Genomic DNA, 21,852 nt, shown 5'->3' with positions numbered 1-21,852 from the left:
TCTGAGTGTGGGAAATATTAAAAAAAAAACGACGTGGGGTCCCCCCTCCCAGACCTCTTTAACCCCTTGTCCCCCATGCAGACTGGGATAGCCAGAATGCGGAGCACCGGCCGCGTGGGGCTCCGCACCCTGACTATACCAGCCCGCATGGTCCATGGATTGGGGGGTCTCGGAAGGGGAGGGGCAGCCAAGCTTTCCCCTCCCCCTCCGAGCCCTTGTCCAATCCAAGGACAAGGGGCTCTTCTCCACCTCCGATGGGCGGTGGAGGTGGAGGCCGCGATTTCCTGGGGGGGAGGTTCATGGTGGCATCTGGGAGTCCCCTTTAAAAAGGGGTCCCCCAGATGCCCACCCCCCCTCCCAGGAGAAATGAGTATAGAGGTACTTGTACCCCTTACCCATTTCCTTTAAGAGTTAAAAGTAAATAAACACACAGACACTTTGAAAAAGTATTTTAATTGAACAAAAAACATAACCACGAAAAAAGTCCTTTAATATTCTTAATTAACCATTAATACTTACCTGTCCCTTTAAAAGCCAGTTCCCACGCAATATCCTCGGAAATATACTAATCAGTTATAATGTAACAAAGCTATTACAATGTAACAACTTTGTTACTTTGTAACACCACCGCACCCGACGTCACTCGCCGCCACCGCCGCGTCTGCGCTGACCCGACAGAGCTCTGAGCTATATAGCTCAGAGCTCCCTAAGCATCTTTGTATTTGGGCTCCAAGGAGCCCCATTGGTCCTTAGCAGACCAATGGGGTTCCTTTAAATCAGAAGGAACCCCATTGGTCTGCTAAGGACCAATGGGGCTCCTTGGAGCCCAAATACAAAGATGCTAAGAGAGCTCTGAGCTATATAGCTCAGAGCTCTGTCGGGTCAGTGCGGGACGCTAAGTCCCCGCCGCCTCCCGCTGTCAGCCCCGCCCACATCTGTCACCCACATGTCACCCACATGTGGGTGACATGTGGGTGACATGTGGAAGAGGCGGGGAGGACAGCGGGTCAGTGCGGGACGCTAAGTCCCCGCCGCCTCCCGCTGTCAGCCCCGCCCACATCTGTCACCCACATGTCACCCACATGTGGGTGACATGTGGGTGACATGTGGAAGAGGCGGGGAGGACAGCGGGAGGCGGCGGGGACTTAGCGTCCCGCACTGACCCGACAGAGCTCTGAGCTATATAGCTCAGAGCTCTCTTAGCATCTTTGTATTTGGGCTCCAAGGAGCCCCATTGGTCCTTAGCAGACCAATGGGGTTCCTTCTGATTTAAAGGAACCCCATTGGTCTGCTAAGGACCAATGGGGCTCCTTGGAGCCCAAATACAAAGATGCTTAGGGAGCTCTGAGCTATATAGCTCAGAGCTCTGTCGGGTCAGCGCAGACGCGGCGGTGGCGGCGAGTGACGTCGGGTGCGGTGGTGTTACAAAGTAACAAAGTTGTTACATTGTAATAGCTTTGTTACATTGTAACTGATTAGTATATTTCCGAGGATATTGCGTGGGAACTGGCTTTTAAAGGGACAGGTAAGTATTAATGGTTAATTAAGAATATTAAAGGACTTTTTTCGTGGTTATGTTTTTTGTTCAATTAAAATACTTTTTCAAAGTGTCTGTGTGTTTATTTACTTTTAACTCTTAAAGGAAATGGGTAAGGGGTACAAGTACCTCTATACTCATTTCTCCTGGGAGGGGGGGTGGGCATCTGGGGGACCCCTTTTTAAAGGGGACTCCCAGATGCCACCATGAACCTCCCCCCCAGGAAATCGCGGCCTCCACCTCCACCGCCCATCGGAGGTGGAGAAGAGCCCCTTGTCCTTGGATTGGACAAGGGCTCGGAGGGGGAGGGGAAAGCTTGGCTGCCCCTCCCCTTCCGAGACCCCCCAATCCATGGACCATGCGGGCTGGTATAGTCAGGGTGCGGAGCCCCACGCGGCCGGTGCTCCGCATTCTGGCTATCCCAGTCTGCATGGGGGACAAGGGGTTAAAGAGGTCTGGGAGGGGGGACCCCACGTCGTTTTTTTTTTAATATTTCCCACACTCAGAACGAAGTAAGTAAAACTCTTCCCACTTGGGGGAATCTATGAAAATAATACACTATTGTTACCTGTGCAAAAAAAACTGACATTTTCCGCATTTAAAAGACATTTTTGCCCTTGAAACTTAAAAATCGATTTTCTCAAAAACTATAAGGTCTTTTTGAAAAAAAAATTTTTCCTCTTATTCCCACTGATCCCCTTAATATACCCTGTAAATTTGGTGTTTCTAAATTTTAAGCAGGCTTTGCTATTAACCGTTAAAGTCGGCGGGTTTTTAAATGTATCTATTTTTCCTTTGAAACTTTAACATCGATTTTCTCAAAAACTATAAGGTCTTTTTGAAAAAAAAATTTTCCCTCTTATTCCTTCTGATCTCCTTAATATATTCTCCAAATTTGAGGCTCTTAGCACTTAAGGGGGCTTTGCTATTAACCCTTAAAGTCGGCGGCTACCTAACATTGATCCATGCGTCAACTTTTCCGCTTGGCAGCATGACCTTACGCATTAATTGCTAGTAGGAATTTACGCGTAAGCCTATAACGTAACAACTTGAATTACGGTATTCTTACGCGTAATTGCGTAAGGGCAATGCGTAATTACAGACATGTACCGAAATTGAATGTCTATGCCGTAAGCGTAATTTCGTAATGCGTAATAGCGTAAAATTACGCGTAATGATCCGTAAGCGTACCTTTCTCCATTACGATCAGCACTGGGTTAAGATCATCATGGAAGGACAGGAGGGATCCAATGTCGCCCCGCCACACCGCAAAGATGTCATCAATGAAACGCCACCAGACACCGCAGTGTCTGGCGAACGCTTCACTGGTATAGACACAACTGCTCTCAAAATGGTGCATAAAGGCCCCCGCAAAGGACGGGGCCACATTGGATCCCATCGCTGTACCCCGCAGCTGGAGAAAAAAAGTCTCCTTGAACAAAAAATAATTGTTCTCCAATACAAAATGCAATAAAGTATCAAAAAAAGACAATTGATGCTGTGTGTATGTTCCAGCTGATTCCACCAATTTGAGACATGCTTGTATCCCTTCAGATTGGGGGATCGATGTGTAAAGGGATGATACATCCCAACTGACCAACCAGAGATCCTCCATTTCATCAAACCTCAGTGTGGACACCTTGGATAAAAAATCGGAGGTGTCCCTAATGTAAGACGGAATGGTATGTATCAATGGGGACAACACTTTGTCCAATAGTGTGGCACTCGGGGTGAAAATCGACCCTATGCCCGCCACTATGGGACGTCCAGGGGGTTTCTCAGAGTTCTTGTGTACTTTTGGCAGGGTATATAGTACCGGAGTGATGGGGTGTACAACGTATAGAAAATCACTCAGATCCCTGGTGATCACCTGTTGTGCCACAGCTTTATCCAAAATACTGCGTAAAGCAGTCTTAAGGTGTGGGGCGGGGTCACCCGGTAGAGTTTTATAGACCTCTTTAACAGAAAGTTGAGACAATATCTCTGCCTCATAGTCTCTACTGTCCATAACTACCAGGGCCCCGCCCTTATCAGCAGGTTTCAAAACAATGTCTCTTCGTTGGCTGAGATGATGCAAAGAATTCCTCTCTCCCATACTCAAATTGTTGCCAGTAAAGTCTTTGCCACATGAATTAATAAGTCGATCAATATCCTCTGTCACCTTGTTAACAAACATCTCAACACCTACATAGGTGGTTGGAGGAACAAAGCGACTCTTAGAGTACAACTTAAATTGTTTACAGTTTAAGGCAGGACTTGTCTTTTTTTGATACTTTATTGCATTTTGTATTGGAGAACAATTATTTTTTGTTCAAGGAGACTTTTTTTCTCCAGCTGCGGGGTACAGCGATGGGATCCAATGTGGCCCCGTCCTTTGCGGGGGCCTTTATGCACCATTTTGAGAGCAGTTGTGTCTATACCAGTGAAGCGTTCGCCAGACACTGCGGTGTCTGGTGGCGTTTCATTGATGACATCTTTGCGGTGTGGCGGGGCGACATTGGATCCCTCCTGTCCTTCCATGATGATCTTAACCGATTCCACTCTAATATCAAGTTTGAGATTACCTATGATCGGTTTGAACTGAATTTCCTTGATACCACAATCAAACGATGTGGGGGGACATTGGTTTCAGATTTTTATCGGAAGCCAACTGATCGCAACCAGTTACTCCGTTTGGAGAGTTTTCATCCTCCTGCTGTCTTCCGTTCGGTAGCAAGGGTCCAGTTGCTCCGGGTGGATAGGATTGTGACTGATCAGGGGGTACTTGATATCCGAAGACAGCAGATGGCAGATAAACTCTCAGAACGGGGATACCCTCCCGACTTGATCAAGGAGGTACGTGATGAGATTTCTACCCCTGGTGGGGACACCAGGATCGGAGCCTCTCGAGGTGCACGCTTACCCTTTGTTTGCCAGTTTCACGGTTACTCCAATAAAGTTTTTTCCAGTATTAAGAAACACTGGCACATATTGGGTGGAGCATATCCAGAGGTTCCTGAATTTGGTTCACCTCCCATACCTGCCTACAGACGAAATGAGACTGTAGGCAGTAGATTAGTGAGGGCGTATATTCCCCCAGTCTCATCAGACACCACTACTTTTTTGGGTCCAAAACGAAAAGGATCATTCCCTTGTCTTTCATGTAGCGAATGCCAACACATAATCAAGGGATCTGTCTTTGGGGATGACTTCCAGGTCAGACACTTCCTTACCTGCCAGAGCTCCTTTGTTGTCTATTTGTTGACTTGCCCTTGCGGCTTGAAATATATTGGTGAAACTACACAGAAGGTGCGGGATCGCATCTGTCAACACAGGAGCTCTGTCAGGGGGGGTACTTCTGACCTCCCGGTAGCGAAACATTTTCGCTCTATGGGACATAGAGATGTGGATTTAAAATTCATGGTGATTGACCATATACCTAGACCTAAAAGAGGGGGCGATCGGGTTCTGCTTTTTAAAAAGAGGGAAGTTATGTGGATCCATAAACTGGGGTCCCTACATCCGAATGGCTTGAATAGGTACTTTGACCTCCATTTATTCTTATGATCTATCCTTATGATGTATTCTTTTAATATTATAGATGGATTACTATGAGATTGATTATGATTGGACGACATGGATTGGATACAGACACAGAGATTTGAATTATGGACTGAAATTGGATGAGATAAGTGTGGATTTAACACTTATTGTATATATGATTTTGTCAGTTCCCCTTTAAAGGGGGTGGACATATTATTGTCATTTCCTGTCTGCATGGGTATAAATTTACATATGTTGTATTGCATTATGTGGCATTGAGGAAGGTTGTGGACAACCGAAACGTCTGCCTGTATATCTTTTTGCTCAATAAAGAGCTGTGTGCTGCAACTCCTCGTTTCTTCATATATATATATATATATATATATATATATATATATATATATACACATATTCACTAAATATCTGGCATGCTGTGACCTGCAATATCACCCGGCGTGATCACTACAGGATTCCTGGCAACTCAGGCTTGCCTAGGATTCCTGTGTTGCGTTCCTCTCCGATGCCGCAACGGCAATGCAAGGCTATGGAAGTTTGCACACGAACACTATCGATTAACATGTTTTTTTTCAATTCAGATAGGAATCGTTTGGGAAGTTAAGTATGAGTGTATACTTTTAAATGCTTATCTCTTTGTTAACTGTTATCAAATTCCTTTCACACTTACTGACGGAATCTGAGGCAAAGCTGACTGGACTACTCATTCATGAAGGGAGGGGGATTCCTTCACACTGCATCTGTTAACCCTGTGTGTGAGAGAAAGGTCTCACTGCCTGTCTCTGCCTGAGCTGTCTGCAGGAAGAAGAGGAAATGTAACTTGTTTGTAATTGTATGTGAAACCTGACACCCCTTTTCATATGCAGTCTGACATGCAAAGAACAGTATAATATTGAAGCACACCTTTGCAAATGAACTAAAATCTAATGATGTACAGCTTTTGCTTCTGATATTTAACATGAAAAGTAGGAAAATGTTTACACAGCTACTTAGACATTATTTGTACATTGTCATATTAGAACACTTGGTTTAATAGTGTACCTTTTAATGTGGCCTGTTGCGTTGGGCCGGAAGTGCCCGATCTTTCACTCGGCCTGACGCAGGGGCGGTGGAAGCATTGAAGTCAATGGGCGACGCATACATTTAAAAAAATTTTGCAGCGGTGGTGCATTGCGCATAAGCAAAATGACGGAAATATGATGGAAAACCCCGGGAAACTCAGTGACACACTTCCTGTCCAGCAGGGGGTACTTCACTGGGGGAGGGGCGTGCGGTGGGGGGAGGAGGGGCACACTATGCATATGCAGGCAGGGACGGATCTAGACCAAGTTGCCCCAAGTTGCGCCTGGGGCAAGGTCAGGTTTTGGCGCCTAAACTGCCATTCCCCATCCATATTTTGCCGCCTTTTTAAGAATTCAACAAACTGCGCCTGGGGCAAGAGACCCGCTTGCCCCCCCCTAGATCCGTCCCTGTATGCAGGGACGGATTTGTACTGTTTACCGCCCTAGGCCACTGTCACCACCAGCCGCCCCCTTCAGTATAGGTAGGGAGGTAGAGAAATTACCCCTCCCCTCTTCCTTCTAGTATAGGTAGCCTGATGACCGCCCCAGTATAGGTAGCCAGAAGACTCTTCCTCCTTTCCCTCCAGTATAATGTAGGTAGTCAGATGACCCCTCCCCCTTCCCTCTAATATACGTAGCCAGATGACTCCTCCCCCTTTCCCTCCAGTATGTAGCCAAATGACTCCCTTAATCCCTCCTTTTCCCGCCACCCCTCCCTTATAGTATTGGTAGCCAGCTCGCCTTCACACCGCAGCAGCCATCAGTGTCACTCATTTCTCCGCTCATCTCCAGTGCTGAAGCTTCCTCTTCCTTTCCGTCTGCTGCCCAAGTCCATAGCCACCGGCCACAATGCAACTGTGCACAGAGAGCAAGGTGGCTGCTGCACAGGTGGCTGGCAGTAGAGTACCACGGTCAGGTGCTCGCCTGATCTCCCTGCATTGCAGCATTTGCAAGCTTGCAAATGCTGCACCAGTTTAGCCTGCTGCTTTGGTGCCCTTGCTCCTGTGGTGCAATCCGGCCCTGTGCATATGACCCTGTTGGCGTACTCTGCTGCAGGGTCAACTGTTCGTGATTTTGTGCGTTGCAGTGTGATGCGGCGGGGTGGGCCATTGCAATGAACGCACCAAGTGTAAAACCGGCCTCAAGCTGTTTTTAGGTGTTTTATACTTTTTTGGGGTGCCCCAAATTACGTTACGACCCGCTATAGGGGTGGCTGTCAGTTCAGGCGGCCCCCCTTTGGTGACCCAAATTACACTTTTCTGTAGAGTGATCTAACCGTTTCAAGACATGTACATCTGCAAGTGTGAGCATCTCACCAAATACCATGGCTATCGTTCCACAACCCGGGCAACAGGTATTATTTAAAAAGGAGAAATTCATATCCTTCTCAGTTTAGGTTCCCTTTAATTTTGTAATATCAGTCACAAGTATTTCAATCCACTTCAATTTCCGATTACTTAGAAATTGTGTCTAATCGAATATCTAATTGGGCGACAAATGTGCAGTGTAAAGGTGGCCACACACGATACAATAAAATGATCCAATTTTACGGCAATTCGATAAAAACGATCGGATCTCCCGGAAAAATCGAAAGCTATTTTTTCATTAGACTGAAAAATCCGATCGGATTTCCCGTTATTTTCCGATTTTTTATCTATCTGGAATGCCAGATATTTTTCTTCAATTTCTCTAAAGATTGTATGGTGTGTGTTAGATTGTCAATTTATTAATATATAATTTTTATCATAATTAGGGAAAAATTGAACATAGGTGTGTGTGGTACATTGGTCAGATTTTTGAAATGTTACAATCAATCAGAAAAATGTATTGCAATTCTTAAATTGAACAAATATTAAAAAAAAATTGTATGGTGTATGGGCCCCTTAAAGAGACACAGAAGCGAAAAAAAATATGATATAATGAATTGGTTGTGTACTATGAATAATTACTAGAAGATTAGCAGCAAAGAAAATATTCTCATATTTTTATTTTCAGGTATATAGTGTGTTTTCTACCATTGCATCATTCTCTAATATGTGCAGATTACACAACACTCAGCATTCAAAATGATTCTTTCAGAGCAGTCTGTGAACTAATGACCTTTCCTCTGGCAGAGAAAAAGAAAACAGTTCACTTACAGTTGAGATAATAAAAGTCAGAAGACAGCCATCTCCACGACTTTGAAAGTCGTAGAGATTAATGGCTTTTTTGCATAGAGATAACAACTGGAGTTTCTTAACTCTTCCCGTACTGGAAACAATTACACTGATGTATCTGATCTTAAAGAGAACCCGAGGTGGGTTTGAAGAATATTATCTGCATACAGAGGCTGGATCTGCCTATACAGCCCAGCCTCTGTTGCTATCCCAAACCCCCCTAAGGTCCCCCTGCACTCTGCAATCCCTCATAAATCACAGCCACGCTGCTGACAAACAGCTTGTCAGAGCTGGCTGTGTTTATCTCTATAGTGTCAGTCTGCTGCTCTCCCCGCCTCCTGCAGAACTCCAGTCCCCGCCTGCATCCCTTCCCTCCCTGCTGATTGGAGGGAAGGAACAGGGGCAGGAACCGGAGCTATGCAGAAGGCAGGGGAGCAGCTGAGACTGACACTACAGATGTAAACACAGCCTCACAGCACGGCTGTGATTTATGAGGGATTGCAGAGTGCAGGGGGACCTTAGTGGGGTTTGGGATAGCAACAGAGGCTGGGCTGTATAGGCAGATCCAGCCTCTGTATGCAGATAACATTCTTTAAACACACCTCGGGTTCTCTTTAATGTTTTATTTCTTAGCTGTACTACACATACAAATCATAATATCATCATTTTTTTTTTCGCTTCAGTGTCTCTTTAAGGCCTGGAACCCACTGGAGCGTTTTTTTTTAGCGTTTAGGGATCACTTTTAATCGCTATCGATTTCCCTAAACGCTCTGCCAATGTAAATGTATTCCACTAGAGCGATTGCGAATAAGGAAATTGCACTCGCAGGACATGCATCATTTTGGGAGCGTTTCCGTTCTAATGAATTGTATAGGAGCATGGAAAACGCTTCCAAAAATCGCTTGCAAAGCCCTACCATAAATTGCTAGTGATTGCGATAGCGCTTTGCGCTTTTTAGTGGGTTCCAGGCCTCAGACAACGATCTTTGGCTGTTCTTCAGATAGAGCCACTAATGTCTGTAGGGTTATCACTGCCATATTTCATATTTTTCTGATAAAGTTGAAGAATGTTCTTGATTTACCGACCTGCCTGAAATCGTGCGGCTTTGCGTCGTGGAACCTGTCTTTCGGATAGACGCCATGTCTGACGTACGTGAGGCTGGACTCCAGAGGTCCGATGGGTTTAAACCTTGTTAGGAATGCTACTGGTTCCTTTGTGTCCAGCTGATTGCAGCACGGGGGAACTGGCATCATCGTCCGCTCGTTCCGCTGCCTGCGATCTATGCCTATGTCCGTCTTCTGTTCAGCGCTGGGGTAGTCGGAGCTCCTCCGCAAAGATCTGTAGAGATGGAGACTGAAGTCGGGGGGCTTCTTTTTCCAGATATTATATTCAGGAATCGGTTTGGGGGTCGCAAAATGCTCGCTCCTTTCCACCGCCAGACTTTCATCAGCGTCAAACCTCACTCGTCTGCGGAACAAACAGCGATTCTCGCTTTCCGAGGGGTGCAGAATCTGGGCGCACATTGCAGCTAAAAGAAACGTATTAATTAGTGATCAATCACATAACATTTTATAATACAGTAGCGTCTCGGTTTTCAGCACTGACGGGGATCGGCTGGTGCCAGATAAGTGTGGGGGTAGCAGAGATCAGCACACCCTGCAGCTAGTTTACTATCAGTACAGGCACAGAGTAACAGCTTATACTGTACATACTGGAGGTAGCAGAGATAAGCAAACACTGCAGCTAGTTTACTATCAGTACAGGCACAGAGTTAGAGCTTATACTGTACATACTGGAGGCAGCAGAGATCAGCACACACTGCAGCTAGCTTACTATCAGTACAGGCACAGAGTAACTGCTTATACTGTACATACTGGAGGTAGCAGAGATCAGCACACACTGCAGCTAGTTTACTATCAGTACAGGCATAGAGTAACAGCTTATACTGCACATACTGGAGGTAGCAGAGATCAGCACACACTGCAGCTAGTTACTATCAGTACAGGCACAGAGTAGCAGCTTATACTGTACATACTGGAGGTAGCAGAGATCAGCACACGCTGCAGCTAGTTTACTATCAGTACAGGCACAGAGTAGCAGCTTATACTGTACATACTTGAGGTAGCAGAGATCAGCACACACTGCAGCTAGTGTACTATCAGCACAGGCACAGAGTAACAGCTTATACTGTACATACTGGAGGCAGCAGAGATCAGCACACACTGCAGCTAGTTTCCTATCAGTACAGGTACGGAGTAACAGCTTATACTGTACATACTGGAGGTAGCAGAGATCAGCACACACTGCAGCTAGATTACTATCGGTACAGGCACAGAGTAACAGCTTATACTGTACATACTGGAGGCAGCAGAGACCAGCACACGCTGCAGCTAGTTTACTATCAGTACAGGCACAGAATTACAGCTTATACTGTACATAATGGTGGTAGCAGGGATCAGCACACATTGCAGCTAGTTTACTACTATCGTACAGGCACAGAGTAACTGCCTATACTATACATACTGGGCGTAGCAGAGATCAGCACACACTGCAGCAAGTTTACTATCAGTACAGGCACATAGTAACTGCCTATATTGTGCATACCGGAGGTAGCAGAGATCAGCACACACTGCAGCTAGTTTACTATCAGTACATGCACAGAGTAACAGCTTATACTGTACATACTGGAGGAAGCAGAGATCAGCACACACTGCGGCTAGTTTACTATCACTACAGGCACACAGTAACAGCTTATACTGTACATACTGGGAGTAGCAGAGATCAGCACATGCTGCAGTTAGTTTACTATCAGTACAGGCACCGAGAAACAGCTTATACTGTATATACTGGAGGCAGCAGAGATGAGCACTCACTGCAGGTAGATTACTACCAGTACAGGCACAGAGTAACATCTTATACTGTACATACTGGGCGTAGCAGAGATCAGCACACACTGCACCTAGTTTACTATTAGTACAGGCACAGAGTAACAGCTTATACTGTACATACTGTAGTTAGCATAGATCAGCACACTGCAGCTAGTTTACTATCAGTACAGGCACAAAGTAACAGCTTATACTACACATACTGGGGGTAGCAGAAATCAGCACACACTGCAGCTAGTTTACTATCAGTACAAGCACAGAGTAACAGCTAATACTGCACATACTGGAGGTAACAGAGATCAGCACACGCTGCAGCTATCAGTACAGGCACAGAGTAACAGCGTGTACTGTACATACTGGATGTAGCAGAGATCTGCACACTCTGCAGCTAGTTTACTATCAGCAAGTTACGGGAACAGGTTAGGCAAAATCCCTGAATGGGACACAGACAGAAGAAAAAATAAAGGAACAGTTTCTTATCACCTTTTCCATATTACCCAAAAGGAAAATATTTTGGGGGAGTTGGACTGATCTCCTGTAAAATGAATTATTTCCACTTCTGCTCCACCCCCTGGGTTGTTTTGTGTTATCAGGGCGAAGTGTTGGCAGATAAATCTTGTATCTGTATGCTCTATCTGCTGAGTGTCCATCACAACGATAAATACAGTATTTAGGAAAATCACTTACCTCTGGAGATATTGTATATTCACTTCAGGGTTGCAAGCGTGATGTTTATTGCGATTTCCGGACAGGAAAATAAGATATTTGGATGGGTATTTGGTGGCTGTCGGCACACACGGGTGTTGGCGCACAAAACTTAGTTGCCGGGAGACAGATTAATACTTGTTTTCCCCGGCCGGTCGGTAATTACAGAGTGCCTGTGTTGACAGTGAAAAGAGCATTGAATAACACTTAGCAACTGTTACCAATCCTGTCTGTCACCTTCTGACAATAGCGATCATTTCTTCGCATCAGACGTGTCTGGACAGGACCGGAGACACTGTAAATAGTGTTTTCAAAACATTTTATTAAATGTTAATTTGTGATACAGAAAGGCATTTTTTAGTGTACAGAGTTCAACATACCAGCATTTTACACTGAACAAGCACTTCCCTATATTATATCATGAGTACTGTATATAATATGGAATTCTATATGCTCTTATTATCTGACGAAAGCTATTTATTCCTTAACTAATGCTGTAAATAGTGGACAATACACTGCAGGCTTCCTCTAACACAGTTCAGCCCAGGGACTACAAAACTGTCCACTGACGGTACAATATTGTCCTCAGATGCAATCACTCGATCAGATTTACTAGATCGTTGTGGTTTGTTTTTCGATGCTGAGGAAATCACACGCCTACTCTGACCATCACTGCAATCTCGGTGCCCCTTTGCTGCTGCAGCGATTGGGCAGACGGGCGTGCTAGCAACAGGCACCATGCAACTTTTACATAAGTCGCACTGCTTTCTGCAGTAGGAGCAGTAGAGTATTGTACCATGTTAGCCATCAGTAAAAGCAAGTCGTTTTGAATCAGGCTGACTTAAAGAGGAACTGTTGTGAAAATCTTAAAATGTAAAACACATACAAATAAGAAGTACATTTCTCCCAGAGTAGAATGAGCCATAAATTACTTTCTCCTATGTTGCTGTCACTTACAGTAGGTAGTAGAATCGGACATAACCGACAGGTTTTGGGTCAGTCCATCTCTTCATGGGGGATTCTCAGCATGGCCTTTATTCTTTATAAAGACATTCCCTGAAAATGATTAATACAAATTTGCTGGTTAGCCTCCTTGCTCGCTGCACACTATTTTGGCAGTTGGATGGAGCAACTGCCATTCACTGAGTGCTTTTAAAAATAAAGAAAGCCCTAAGAACCCCCCTGTGAGAAGATGGGCTAGTCCAAAACCGTCGGTAATGTCAGATTTCTACTACTTACTGTAAAGGTGGCCATACACTGGTCGATTTGCCATCAGATCGACCAACAGACAGATCCCTCACTGATCGAATCTGATCAGAGAGGGATCGTATGGCTGCCTTTACTGCAAACAGATTGTGAATCGATTTCACTATGAAACCGATTCACCATCTGCTGAGCTGCCGCTGCCGCCTGTCCCCCCCCCCCCCCCCCCCGGCATACATTACCTGAGGCTGGCTCCCGGGCGTGATGTCCCCGTCATGTGGCACCTCCTGCTCCGGCATCTAACTTATGCTATCACACTAGTGACAGCGGAAGTTATACGAGGATGCCGGAGGTGCCATGACGGGAGCAGTGACAGACAGGATGCCCGGGAGCCAGCCTCAGGTAATGTATAACTGCGTCGAATGGCCCTGAATCGTACGCCGCAAGCGATTCGCTCCCTACCCGCCGGCAGTAATTTTCTCAACGCTAATTTCCCGCACAGCGCGATCAACGGACCGATTGATATCAGGAGGAAATCAATCGGTCGGGTGTGTTTAATGCGAACTATTTGACAGCAGATTCGATCCCAGTGATCGAATCTGCTGTCGATCGGCGGGAAATCGGGCCAGTGTATGGCCAGCTTAAGTGACAGCAACATAGGAGACAAGTGATTTATGGCTCATTTTACTCTGGAAGAAACATATTTCTTATTTGTATGTGTTAGTGAGCGTTTGACTAAGAAGCCCTTTTCAGACTCAATTCTTTCTGAATTCATCTCCACCAAGACCTCAAAGCACAGGAACTTTTTTGCCCCTCTGCTGTCAACCTCTTGAACTCACTCCAGGCCCTCCCCTCTCCAGAGCCCCCCCATAAGGCTGTAGCCAAATAACGGCTGCGGCTATTAAAGGTCTAGCGGTCTAGCGAACCACTGCTGTTATGCACCTAGTTGTGGTTTGCTGTTTTAATTGTGTTTTTTTGCTGTATTTTTACTTTGTATTTATTTCTCATTCATTTTTTACTCTACTCTGATCTGAGCCGCACACTTGCCAAAACCAATCATGCTTGGCCAATAAAAATGATTCTGATAGCGATTAGCACTCTTGCCTTTCAGTGCTGGTTCCCTTGTTCAAAACCCAGCCAAGTCACACATGGAGTTTGTATATTCTCCCTGTATCGGTGTGGGTTTTCTCCGGGCACTATGGTTTCCTTCCCAAGTCCCAAAAACATACAGATAAGTTAATTGGAATCTCCCTAAATTATCCCTAGACTACGATACATACACTACATAATACATACATAGACATGTGACTGTGTTAGGATTAGATTGTGAGCTCCTCTGCAAGACAGTTAAAGGGAACCAGAGACGAAGCATCCTTGTGTATTTTACCATACTTATCAGTAAGAACATTAGAGAAAACACTTACCATGCTCTTTGTTTCATCCTCACTGCTAAAAGTGTCTGTTATCAGCTGTGATAAGAATCCCGGACGGAGCATTCAGTCTGGCTTTGCAGGGAATAATTATAGCTGAGTCATTATAGCAGAGCCACAAGGGGGCAGGCTTGGGCTTGAAAAGACACCAGAGAAGACAGACTCAGCTATAATCTTTCCGTAGCAAAGCTAGACTGAGTGCTCAGTCAGGGATTCTTATCAGAGGTGATAACAGTCAGATTAAACAGAGAACAATGAAACAAAGAGCAGGTTAGGTGTTTACTGTCATGTTCCCACTGATTTATAAGGTAAACTACAAGAGGGTGCTTCATCTCTGGTTCTCTTTTAGTGACAAGACAATATATACTCTGTACAGCGCTGCGGAAGATGTCGGCGCTATATAAATACTAAATAATAATAATAATCAATGTCTGATTAAATAAACAGCAGGCAATTGATTTCAGCCTAGTCATAGCTGTACATTGTAATTTCTGTGGCCGGGGGTATGCCTTAGCTCAACACACACCATACAATCTTGGTTGTACAGATTTACCAAATCTATGTAGTATAAGGGCCAACAGATTGAAAATACCTTGAATGATTGATTGGATAAGCTCTTATACTACATGAAAGTGGTAAGATTGAACAATCAAGATTGTATGGTGTGTGTTGAGCCTTAGGCATGTTTGATCCAATACAGAAAACAGCATTGTGATTAGTATACAGAGCACCGCACATATGACACAGCCATACATATGGTAAGGTTTCCATAAATAAATAGTGGGCTCCCCAATACTATACCTCTCTGGAAACTGATATTAATCTTTGCCAGACGTGTGAAATTGGCGTGTGAATCAGAGAGGTCATATCTCTGAGAATTACCGGCACTGATTGACAGCGAATACTGCTCTGCTCACATTTGTAATAGGGTGACCTCCTGTCCATCACAGGAACCTCCCTGACATGTAAACTACATCCCAATGTATCTAATGTGTACAATGTGTCCCTAATCAGGGTCAGATGGGTACACAGAATATTAGATGTAGGCCAGGAAACTGTCATTACAAGTAAAGGCCACCAGATGGCAAACTAACGCTAAAGATGCGAGTGGAGTACAGTAGAGTCCCTGTTATTTAGGCAGTACTCAACCAGTACAAATCTCTGGCAGTATGCGCAATACATAGAAACAGGAACCACTAGGAGGAGGTTCCTGCCCTTGCAAGTTCTATGCTAGAGGATAGTGGAGACAATGGGGGAGTAGACCAAGGGGTAGGCAGACTAGGCAGTGAGCCTCAATTTCTAGCCCTAACAAATTGCAAGTTTGTATGAATACATACCTCCAAACTTTTTGAGATGAGAAAGAGGGACACGTAAGCCACGCCCCTGCCATGCCCCAGCAAACCCCAAGTTGCGCATACCATAAAGATTTCAAAAGAAAAATATGTTGTTTTATAATTCGACCAAACTGGCCCTTTCTATCCTGGCTCATTTTCCTTCATATTAACATTTTATAATTAGTAATATATCAATTTAAAGGATGGGAATAAAGTTTAGAGTCAATCAACCACATTTTTAGTAGAGAAATATATATATTTACATAGAAAGAGGGACAAAGTCCTGAAAGAGGGACAGAGGGATGCGTACGTTAAAAAGGGGCGCTGGGAAAAAAGGGCGCAGGGTTTTAAACGATAAGCATGGATAACGTTTAAAAATATATTGTACTATATTTCGTTTATAAATAATGTTTTATAAAGTTATAAATCATTAAATAATGTGCATGAAATCGGCAATTGTGAAAACGTTAATCTTCCGTTTAAAAAGTGAAATGTATAATAACGTTTAAAAAAAAATTAGTAAGTAACCCTCCCTCTACCTACCCCTAACCCCTAGACCCCCGTATTGGTGCCTAAACCTAAGACCCCCCCTTGTGGTGCCTAAATCTAAGACCCCCTGGTGGTGCCTAAACCTAAGACCCCCCCCCCTGGTGGTGCCTAAACCTAAGACCCCCCTGGTGGTGCCTAAACCTGAGACCCCCCTGGTGGTGCCTAAACCTAAGACCCCCTGGTGGTGCCTAGACCTAAGACCCCCCTGGTGGTGCCTAAACCTAAGACCCCCCTGGTGGTGCCTAAACCTAAGACCCCCCTGGTGGTGCCTAAACCTAAGACCCCCCTGGTGGTGCCTAAACCTAAGACTCCCCTGATGGTGCCTAAACCTAAGACTCCCCTGATGGTGCCTAAACCTAAGACCCTCCTTAGTGATCACTGTATTGGTGTAGAATAATGTTTTAGAAACAGTAAGGGATAAAATATATTACAATTTACGTTACGTACTGATCGCTTTATTTTGTGAATAATAATGTTTTACAAACAGTAAGGGATAACATTTAAAATAATGTTTTATTGAAATAGGAAACGTAAATCATCACAAGCAGTTATAAAACATTAAAAATCTTCGGGCGCCGTTGGAAAACGTTATTATTCCCGGGCGCCCTTTTTTCCTGTTCGGCGCCCAGTAAACGATATTTATTATGGGAGTGAATGGCGGCGCCCGATTTGTCCACTAGCCTCCTGCGCCCTTTTTTACTGTTTCCCAGAGGGACAGCCCTCCCAAAGAGGGACAATTGGGAGCTATGTGAACAGGCGTATCTTGAGGGTACATTGTAGGTTCCTTTTACACTAGGGTACTTTTTTTATGTGACGCAGAAATTTAATATACATTGGCGGTGCCAGTGCGGAGTGCATGTGCGGAACGACGCAAACACGAAGGTGAAGCAGTGAATCCCAGTGACAAACTTCCTGTCCAGCAGGGATTATGTCACTAGGTAAGGGGCGACAACAGGTGGTGAAGGGCGTGTAGGGGGCGTGTGAGGGGCGTGCAGGGGGCGGTGCTATGCACTGTCGACGCACTCTGCCGTAGGGTCATATGAATTTATTTTTTGGCGTTACAGTGCGATGCAAGGGGGCGGAGCATCGCATTGCCAGGTATAAAACTGGCCTGAAAATTTCCAGCCTTGGAGCAAGATGGAAAGGCTGTGGAAGAGAGCTCCAAAGCTGAGGTGATGCTCATGAGAAGTCCTGGATGTTAGAGGAGGTGACCAAGCTGGACGACAAGAGGGTCTGGTGGGAGGAGCAAAGGTTCTGGGAGGGATGATATCTGGAGATTAAAAGGCCACTATCTCGAAAATTGTGAAATTTAACATACATGTAAACACATACAAATAAGAAGTATATTTCTTCCTCAGTAAAATGAGCCATAAATGACTTTAATCCTATGTTGCTGTCACTAACAGTAGTTAGCAGAAATCTAAGGGCCCATTTCCACTATCGCGAATTCGCATGCGTTTTTCGCATGAAAATTCGCATAGCAATACAAGTGAATGGGACTGTTTCCACTTGTCAGGATTCTTTTGCGTTTTTCTGTGCAGAAAAAATTCGCATGGCAGAGCCATCAGAATTCGCATATCGCATACCGCTATGCGAATCGCATACAATGTATTTAATAGGAAATTCGCATGCGAATTCGCATGAAAATTCGCATAGAAACAATGGAAAAGCACACCAGCACTGCCATGGTTAAATTCGCATACATCGTCATCCATGCGAATTTTCATGCGATTCGCACCGCACAAGTGGAAATGCAGCCTTACAGAACTGACAGGTTTTGGACTAGTCCATCTCTTCAGGTGGGATTGTCAGTGTTTTATTTCTTCTTTAAAAAATCACTCCCTGAAAAGGATCTATAATGACTCCCTCCAACCTGTTTGCACACTATTCTGAGCAACTGCCGTTCACTAAGTGCTTTTAAAAATAAAGAGAACCGTCAGATTCCCCCATGAGAAGATGAGTTGGTCTAAATCCTGTCACTTCTATCAGATTTCTACTACCTACTGTAAGTGACAGCAACATAGGAGAGAAGTAAGTTATAGCACATTTTACTCTAGGAGAAATGTACTTTTTATTTATGTATTTTACATTTTACATTTTGTCGCTTTTTATTCCTTTAATAGGGAAATGTATGGAGGGGGTAGCCTATGTAGAGCTTTGTATGATAGTGTTAGGAGTTTGAAGTGGACCCTTTGGGTGACTAGCAGCCCAGGGAGGTTCTATCTCTTCCTAACGTTAGTGTAAGTCCAGCCTAAGGCATGAGTGATCCAGCAAAAAGCGCAACCCAAATCCCTGACATAACCCGCACGCTGCTAGTGTACTGCACATACCGCAAGTAGTATAACACACGTTACCCTTGCAACATGTGTTACCTAGGTGACACGAGTTGGGCTATGCAGTGTGTTGCTGGGGTTACTACTGGTAAAACTGACGTGAGTTATGGGAGTATAACCCCTACATCTTTATCTGATGACTTTATTTTCACTTCAGGTTCCCTATAAAGCTATACTGAAGAGAACCTGTTAGATGACAGATACTCACCTATGGAGAGGGAAGTATCTGGACCCCATTGGTCCTTTCTCCGTGCGCTCGTTCCACCGCTGTCCCCCATGGAAATCCACCACTTCCAGACTCCTCCTGAGGCTTTGGAATTACTCGTGTCCCTGAGATCTTCCAGCGATGAGCAGCTCCATGCTGCACATACACGTGTGCAGTACGGAGGCGCTAGACTTCAGAGGTACGAGAACTCCTGAAGGCATGTTTGGCCAGTTGGTCAAATAACTTTCATGGGGGGACAGCAGTGGCAGAGCAGGATCATCCACCAGTCAAGCTAGGCAGGTGCCTGGGGCCTGGTAAGTGTCAAGGGGCCCTCCTGTCACCTTTTCTGGCCTCTCTTTAGTTCAGCTATCCAAGAGGACCACAGGGGGCGCCAGATCAACTACCTTACCCAGGGCCCCATTACAACTTAATCCATCTCTGAGCAGTGAAACTAAGGCACGGAGAGGAGGACCGGGAAGCCTCTAATGGATAGGTGAGTATCTAACCCTTTCTTTTTTACAAGTTCACCTCAGTATTGTTTTAATCAGTTCACCACTGAGGGGTTTTCCCCTTATAGACCAGAACAATTTTTCCCCTTGTCAGCGGTCCTCCCTTTCATTCGCCAATAACTTTATCACTACCTATCACAACTAAATGATCTACTGTATATATTGTTTTTTTGCCACCAATTAGGCTTTCTTTAGGTGGTACATTTTACTCAGAATTATTATATTCTAAATGCATTTTATTGGCAATAATAAGTAAAAATGGGGAAAAAAAAAACATTATTTTTCAGCCATTATAGTTTTAAAGTAAAACATGCTACTGTAATTAAAACCTGTGTATTGTATTTGCCCATTTGTCCCGGTTATTTCACCATTTAAATTATGTCTCTATCACAATGTATGGCAAAAATATTTTATTTGGAAATAAATGTGTATTTTATTAGTTATGCGTCTGTCACTAATTACAAGCCCTTATTTGCAAATACAACAGAAATATAACCTCATGACAAACATTTAAAGAAAAAGTGGGGGTGGGGGGTGGGGTAAGGGGTCACTATGGGAGAGTTGGGGGGGGGGGTATGGGGTTAATTTTAATGGGTGATTATGTTATTTTTATTTTAAAAAATTATGTAGGTGTAATTTTACTATTTGCCCACAAGATGTCCCCACGCTGATTCTTCTTGCGTGTACTGTAAGTACATAAACAGGAAGTAACGCGTGTATACGTTACTGTTTTTGATACAATGTGTTACAATCTCATTAATGCCGGCCCACCTGAAGTTCGGCAGTCAAAATGACGCCCAGCCAGGACCGGGCCGACGCAGAGGCAAGAGAGACTCCAGCCTCAGGGCACAGTGTAGGAAGAGGCGCACAACTCACTCAGCTATCATTCCCCTATTGTGTTTGAAGCAGAGAGAAACAAGAAAAGGGGATACATGGCAGTGACTGCAAGCCAGATAACCAGAGATTAAGGTGTTGGGGACCCTGGGGCGCCTCTTAGTACAATAGCAGTGTGTGACGGCTGGGGTGGAAGGGGTAAGGGGGGCGCACCTTGGTGTCTCAGCCTTGGGTGCTTGAGGATCTTGTCCTGGCTCTGCGCCCAGCCAGGTACCCAGTCCTGCCCACAGAGTCTGCTACTACCTCATGCAGCTGTGCTGCTTCAGGTATTGAACTTAACACATTTAAAAAAAATATATATAAACAGGATAATTTTGCCTTGGAAGCCTCGTTTTCCACAGACAGGTAATATTCCTGCTGTCAGCTGGGCTTTAATAATCATATCTCAGAGATATGGTATCGCCTACACAGGACCCCCGCTCTTCACCCTCCCCCCACAGGCCTGTAGCTGTATCTGTGCCAGAGCAGCGTTAGGTGAACACTTTGAAGTCACATCTGTCTTTACTAAGAGATATTTAAGGATCTGAGTCTCTCTGCTGAACTCCACTTTGTTTCATGTTAGGTCGACCTGTTGCGGCCTCAGCAAGGTGGGGTGCGTAGCATTGGGGGCGGAGGTGGAGGGATTGCTATCAGAGGATGTGCACCGGGTCTGTCTGTCACCCCATCACATGTCTGACAGAGGGGCGGCATGCTGCAGACACAGTGGCGTAGCTGAGGAGCTATGGGCCCCAGTGCAAGCACTCTATACAGAACAATTGATATTGAGCACATAAAGCTGCCAAGAACAGCCGCAGTGTCAGAGACATGTAATCAGGGGATGGGGAACAGTCTGTGCAAAGCACATATAGAGGTGATAATTGCTAACACACCAATGAAGAACTAACATAGTGGCTGAAGGCGGGCCCCTCTTGCCCAGGGGCCCTGGTGTGGTCACAACCTCTGCACACCCTATTGCTACGCCACTGTGCAGACAAGCCAACCAGCTCAAAATTCTGATCATTTTATTCCTAATTTCCAAGGGTAAAAAACAAAATGTACAGCATTTATATATTTTTTTTATTTACATTGGTAGTAGAAATCAAAAATATATGAAAAAAAGTGTAGGTTAATATGAAAAATTAGGGTCCCTTCCAGAAGGATAGCCTCATCGTGGTGGAAGGGTCCAGCGTCCAGTACAGGATATTTTGCATGCAAACTGTTTTGGAAGCTAACATCCTTCATTAATGTTAATTTGGTGCATCTGTTTTCAATGCAAGAGAAGTACCCTGCCTATAATTAGACTCTGCGCAGCTATGCTGGTAGCTATTTAGATGCAGCCTGCTTTGGGGGGCGCTGCCATCTTTCAATGCCGTCTAAATAATATGAAAAATTGCCTATGCATCTTCTATAGTAAACTCTGCTATAGTAAACATCTGGCTATAGTAAATTCTAATGCAGTAAACTTATAATATAGTAAACTACTTGGCCAGGTGCCTTGAAGTTTACTATAAAGTGATTCTTTCCTCACCCTGATT

General features: G+C 44.7%; 1 protein-coding gene across 1 annotated transcript in view; it reads right to left on the bottom strand.

Moving 5' to 3' along the window:
• The window catches only part of C5H7orf78 (chromosome 5 C7orf78 homolog), a 41,619-nt gene extending 28,630 nt beyond the window's left edge, over positions 1–12,989 (bottom strand). The window contains exons 1-3 of the mRNA XM_068238500.1: positions 12,839–12,989; positions 11,864–12,054; positions 9,377–9,819 (exon numbers count right to left, since the gene is read on the bottom strand). Of these exons, the coding sequence (XP_068094601.1) occupies positions 9,377–9,814 (438 nt within the window). The 5' untranslated portion in view covers positions 9,815–9,819; positions 11,864–12,054; positions 12,839–12,989. The remainder of the gene's footprint in view (positions 1–9,376; positions 9,820–11,863; positions 12,055–12,838) is intronic.
• Positions 12,990–21,852: the final 8,863 nt, after the last annotated feature.

Source organism: Hyperolius riggenbachi, chromosome 5, assembly GCF_040937935.1.
Source record: "Hyperolius riggenbachi isolate aHypRig1 chromosome 5, aHypRig1.pri, whole genome shotgun sequence".
In the NCBI taxonomy this organism is placed as follows: domain Eukaryota; kingdom Metazoa; phylum Chordata; class Amphibia; order Anura; family Hyperoliidae; genus Hyperolius; species Hyperolius riggenbachi.
Note: the sequence above shows the minus strand (reverse complement) of the source record. Positions and strands in the feature narration are given on the sequence as shown.